We start from the raw sequence: 6000 nt of genomic DNA on the forward strand, positions 1-6000 counted from the left end.
CCATGATATTCCATTAAAGCCATTCCATTCACAACAGAGCAACTGAAATGACAAAATTTTTGCTTCACAAATTTAATTCTTTATGAGATCCAGAGGTAATGCTTTAGGTGAAAGCTTCATAAACAATAGCAGTTCCTCAACCAATCCAGCACCAGAATATATATACTGCATGGATACATGGAGAGGCAGAAAAATAATACCCTTGGGTAGAAATCCCAACAACAGATTCTCCCTATTCTAAGCTAAGATATTACTGCTCATTCCCTATTTGACCTGGTTTCTCCTCCTAAAAATTGGCTGTGATTGTGGCAACTCTGCCTTTCCTCATTGAATGGGTCAGAATGACAATGTTCATCTCAGAAGCACTTTGAGAACTAGAATCGAGGTGATGAAAGCAAGAATCTCTGCATCAAGAACCACCTCCAACTCCAGACTGACCTTAATCCACTAGAGTTAATCCAAATTCAGTGGTGGAGGCTTTGCCCAGTTCTTGGGTAATAATGAGAGGAGAGCCTCCCGTGGAGCTGACCGCGATGAACCAGCCAGGGAAGGCTGCGGACTCGAAGGTGGACGTACTGCCATTCTGGTTGTGGTAGAAGAGAAAAGGCTTCACAGGCTCAGGTTGGTTGTACAAATCCATTATGTTCTGTTCCTGAAGGGTCAGAAGGAGACCCCCCAAGGAGAAACATAACTGCTTAAATTGTTTCACATTCTTTACACACTGATAATTGGTGTCCAAGATAGCAATCCCCATTCTTTAAAGTAGGCCTGAAGATCTGTTTTATACTATGGGATTAAAAATTATACGTCCCCAATACTTTTATGCATGTTAAGATTATTGTTGAAACCTTAGGCCACCAATTTCTATTGCTCTTAATGGGGGGGGGTCTGAAAGAAGATGATGTTGACATAAAAGTTTTTGAGAATACAAAGCACTGGTTTGGCCATTACCTGTTGCTCAAAAATGGAGAAATTCAAAGAATATTAACCTAATAGTTACCGTGAATTTCAAATTAAAACATAGTTGTTTTATGTCAGATTTCTCCACCCTCAGCACTATTGATATTTTGGGCAGGATAATTCCTTTGTTGTCGGGGGGCTGTCCTGTGCATTATAGAATAGTTAGCAGCATTCCTGGCCTCTACCCACTAGATGCAAGTAATGCACCCACTGTTCCCAGCTATGACAACCAAAGATATCTCCAGATGTTGAGAAACGTCCAGGCAGCAAAATCACCCCTGTTGAAAACCATTGTTTTCTATCTTGTCATCACACTGAGTGTCTGCCTGTGCTTATGTACTGAAAAGGGTCAAGAGGGTTTCTATAATATACGGAGGCATGATTTAATTTTCTTCCTATAACTCATAGAATTTTTAAAATAATGAAAATCACAATTACTAAAATGTTTGTTCCAGAGAATTATATTTGTTCATTTAAAGTTGCAAACTATTTTTTGTCAAAAAGGTGTTGTAATAAGCTCATCCACTTTGAGATAATTAACTGTTAAAAATGCTCTTGCTGATTGTACCCTGTGTGTGTGAGTGTGAGTGTGTGTGTGTGTAGTCTATTGGAGTTAGGGATAACTCTAAAAGCCTTTCTTTTTGCCAAATTACTTTGGTAAAATAAAATAAGTGATTTTAGCAAGTAGTTTCAAAACACTCCTATGATTTTTCTTATTCTTTTTTAATATATGCAAACCAAAAGGAACCCAAAATAGATATGCGTAAGGACAACAGTCTTTTAAAAGATTCTAAAATCGGAGTTTCTATCAGATGAGCTCTTTGTAAAATAAATGGGTTCCTCTCTCCTAGTCAGGTGTTGACAGGACCCTGTTTTCCACACTCACCTTAAGCTGCAGTGTGGGCTTCTCCCCAACCTTTGCACAGAACAGGCAAAGCTCTGGCTCCTTCAGTCCCAGGTAGATGGGGTTCCCTTTGTTTTTCTCAAGAGTCTCCAGATATTTGCACGTGATTAAGGTCACAGTGACTGGAAACACAATGCAGAGAGTGGTGTTTAAGTGCCATTTCCAAAGCAGCATCTCTGAACCTGAGTTGTAAGGGCAATAGAGGCTGGAATCTGCTAACCAACACTCAGGGAGTGGTCGCCGCAACGCCCTCCACCTAACCCAGACACCCAGACACCCAAACTACCTTTGGGGAACTCTTTCCATGAGAAAATTCAACCTTTTCTAGATTCAAAAAGGGGGCTTCTCATAGATCCCCCTCTTCCCTTAGTCTTACTCCTTGAAGTTTCACAGAAAAAGTTTTCCACCATTTCCACAGGCCAACCCTTCAGTCTCCCTTGAGTTTTCTCTCTCGTCTCTGACTTTATGACTACAGTCACAGAACAACCCTGTGATCATCTTCTGGTCATTATTGGCCATGAGATGCCCTTCTCTCCAGATGGGCCCAGTTAACAAGCCTACTGTGAAATAAATGGCTGAGCACAAAACATATAACAGCACTGGCCAAAGGGGCTGCCTTCAACAGACCTTGGCCACTCACCTGGAACATAGTGTTGCTTCCTGGGGACTGCTATGAGGGTCTGGTTCTGAAGGACCCATATCCGATGATTGATATCTTGAATGTTCCCCAGGTGATGTACTGTGGACCACTCTGTAGAGAAAGTAAAGATGCAAATATGTAAGGGTGAGGGCACAGAATATACCCATTTTCCAATTTTTTGTCCTTCCATGAGGATCTTTACCTCTCCCCATCAAGGTGGTGTTGTTTCAGAACGGCCAAGGAGTGAAGTCACTTATGTGCAAACTGACACCAGGACAAGACCTGAGTCAATCCCAAGACACAGTTTGATCCTGCATCAGAAGAAAAGCTAGTGACCAGCCCAATGGTGCCTCTATACTGTACTCCCAAAACTCACCCATTCCCTTACCTTCTTGGATGCAGCTGCACCTATGAATCCTATTCAGACCTAGACCCAGATCCCTAAGATGACAGAAAGTGCCAATGCCAGAGACCCAGAAGCAAGAGAAGATGAGTGGTAATCAGACTTCCCAGCTATAGGCCACACCTATAACCTGTTTTTAGAGGACTCCATGTCCCTACCATTATGAACTATGGCTTTTACCACACTCAGGTGCTCTGAGAGGCTCTAACAGGACCCAGGCCTTTTATCCACATGGACAAGGGGGAGGTTCTACCCTTCTGGGGCCAGGACTGGCTGACACTCTGGTACTGGTCCCAGAGGATTTAGTAAGCCTTTATACAAATAATATCAATTGCATCATGGTTGTGACATATTCAAGCACCCTGAAAAAGGTGGGTATGCTAAGCTTTTATGAACAACAACCAGGAAATACAGTCACGGATATTGAGTTTGAGGAAAGAAACATTATGGGATTGCCCCAGGGATAATGACTGGACTCTGATGCTGTAGGACACAATGGAATGTTTTTCTAAGAGTGGGGCCCCCAGTAAGTACAAGTAGACTGAGGAGGAAATGAGTCTTCTAAGACCTGTGTAGCTTCTAACCACTCTTGCTTCATAGTCACCACATTCTCTGCCTGTCTCAGGCCAGGAAAAGACTGAGCCCAGCTGACCCTCCTCCAGCTGCTCAGAGACACTGTGCATGCTGTTTCTCCACTAAGGGAGCCTCACCTGGAGCAAAGCCAGTTCCTGGTCACCCTGCCCCTCAAATTGACTCTAGATCACTATCCTGTTATGGGTGATGTGGCAGATAGTTTTAGGTGTCAATTTGACTGGATTAAAAAATACCTAGAGAACTGGCAAAGCATATTTTGGGGTGTGTCTGTAAGGGTTTTTCCAGAGGAGGTTGTCGTGTAAGTCGGTAGACTGAGCAGAGAAAATCTCCCTCAGTGTGGGCAGGCACCATCCAATCTGCTGGGGGCCTGGATAGAAAAAACCAAAGCAGAGAAAAGGTGATTTTTGCTCTCTTCTGGAACTGAGATACTCTTCTCTCCTGCCCTTGGACATCAGAACTCTAGCCTTTGGACCTCCAGGATGTATACCAGCAGCTCCCTGGGTATTCAGGCCTTTGATCTCAGACTGAAAGTTATACCGCTGGCTTCCCTTGTTCTGAGACTTTAGGACTTGGACTGAGCCAAGCTACCAGCATTAAAGGGGCTCCAGCTTGCAGCTGGCCTGTATGGCATTTCTCAGTCTCCATAATTACATGAGGCAATTTCCCTCATTAATCCTCTCTCATTTATCTATCTTTCTACATATCTACCTATATATCTATCTATCTATATTCTACTGATCTGTCTCTCTGGAGAAACTTGACTGATACAGGGGGAAAGAGAGCCTGGCTGCAAGATGTTCTGTGCTCTGAGCTTGCAGTGCCTGACATTAGGTCTTCCATGAAGGGAAGCTGAGGCAATGCTGTTGACGCTCTGCCTCATACCCTCAGCTAACCTGCTATGGTTTGCATATAATTTGTCCCTGCCAAGACTCATGCTGCAATTTGATCCCCAGTGTGGCAGTGTTGGGAGGTGGGGCCTAGTGAGAGGTGTTTGGGTCATGGAGGTGGATCCCTCATGAATAGATTAATGCCCTCCCAAGGGGTTGAATGAGTTCTAGTTCTTGCAAGAATGAATGAGTTCCTGTTAGAGCAGGTTGTTAAAAAGAGTCTGGATTCCTCAGTTTCTCTCTTGCTTCCTCTCTCTCCATGTGATCTCTTTACACACTCATTCCTTTTCTACTTTCCACCATGACTGGAAGCAGCCTGAGGCCCTTGCCAGGTGCTGCTGTCCAATATTGGACCTTCCAGCCACCAGAATCGTGAGCCAAATAAACCTATTTTTTTTTTTAATAAATTATCCAGTCTCAGGTATTCTGCTATAGCCACACAAAATGGACTAAGACATCACCTGAGTTTGCAGCTGCTGTGGCAGATTTCAGTACCCATCAGCTTCCCACCTCAAGGGCTTGCATTTCAGGGATAACTTCAACCAATGTGGGAAGAGACCAGTGGATGAATGTCTCAACTTCCCCATCTTCTGGTGGAACAATGCTAAGGTTTCTCAGGGGATCGCCAGTGGTATCCAGCCCCAGCTGCCCATAACAGTAACCAGTTCACTGGCATTCTAATTATTGGCCTTTCTGAGATCATCTCCTAAATGAGCTCCCTGCACCCAGGATCTGCCTTGGAGAGAACCTAAACTAAGATTGCAGTTTAGTGTTCAAAAGCAAGAGACTCGTATTCAAAAGCTGTGCTTATTTGAAATGGGTTTATTCTACTCTTATACTTAATTGATATGTTGACTAGGTGTGGAATTCTGCAGTGGAAATCCTTTTTCTTCACAAAGTAGAAAGCATTGATCCACTGACTTCTGGCTTGCTGTGTTGCTGTAGAGAAGTGCAAAGCCACTGAGGTTTTTTTGATCCTTTGAATGAGACCAGTTTTAGCTCTATGGCAGCTTTTGGAATCTCCTATTTGTCCTCACCCTTGCCAAAGCAACTGCTGTGCTCATTTCTGTCATCGTAAATTAGTTTTGCCTGTTCTTGAATGTCTCATAAATGAAGCTATACAATATGTACCTTTTGTGTCTTGTATCCTCAGTTAAGTTTTTCACATTCATCTAGTTAAGTGTCTATAGCAGTTCATTACTTTTTATTGTTCAATGGTATTGAATACACCACCACTTGTTTATTCACCCACTGGTTAATGGAAATTTGAGTTTTTTCCAGCTTAGAGATATGAAATTTTATGTTAGTATTTGAACATTTTTATACAAATCATTTTGTTCAATTCACTTTAAAATCAGAGATTTTAGAGAAGTAAATGTCAACAAAATCAGCAAGAAGTATACATTTTTATTTACCTCTTTATTTCTGTAGAAGCACACAGGTCATTCCAAGCATGATTAATTTGTATCTTTTTATGCACAAAACTCCACTGGAATGGTCCAGAAGAGTGTTTCTGAAGCTTGGTTAATCATCAGCATTCCCTAAGGTCTTTGGCAAAGTGTGGATTCTTGGGCCCCATCTTAAAAAGTTGCAATTTCTAAGGGAGAGGATT

The 6000-nt window shown here is 42.6% G+C and overlaps 1 protein-coding gene across 1 annotated transcript; it reads right to left on the reverse strand.

Moving 5' to 3' along the window:
• Positions 1-439: 439 nt before the first annotated feature.
• Positions 440-2884, reverse strand: LOC134362625 (interleukin-36 alpha-like). The gene is made up of 4 exons (XM_063077810.1): positions 2881-2884; positions 2505-2615; positions 1847-1986; positions 440-652 (listed from the first exon to the last, which is right to left on the reverse strand). The coding sequence occupies exons 1-4, from the start codon at positions 2882-2884 to the stop codon at positions 440-442; spliced, it is 468 nt and encodes a 155-aa protein (XP_062933880.1).
• Between the last annotated feature and the right edge of the window lie 3116 nt (positions 2885-6000).

The sequence above is a fragment of the Cynocephalus volans genome, chromosome 14, assembly GCF_027409185.1.
Source record: "Cynocephalus volans isolate mCynVol1 chromosome 14, mCynVol1.pri, whole genome shotgun sequence".
Taxonomy (NCBI): domain Eukaryota; kingdom Metazoa; phylum Chordata; class Mammalia; order Dermoptera; family Cynocephalidae; genus Cynocephalus; species Cynocephalus volans.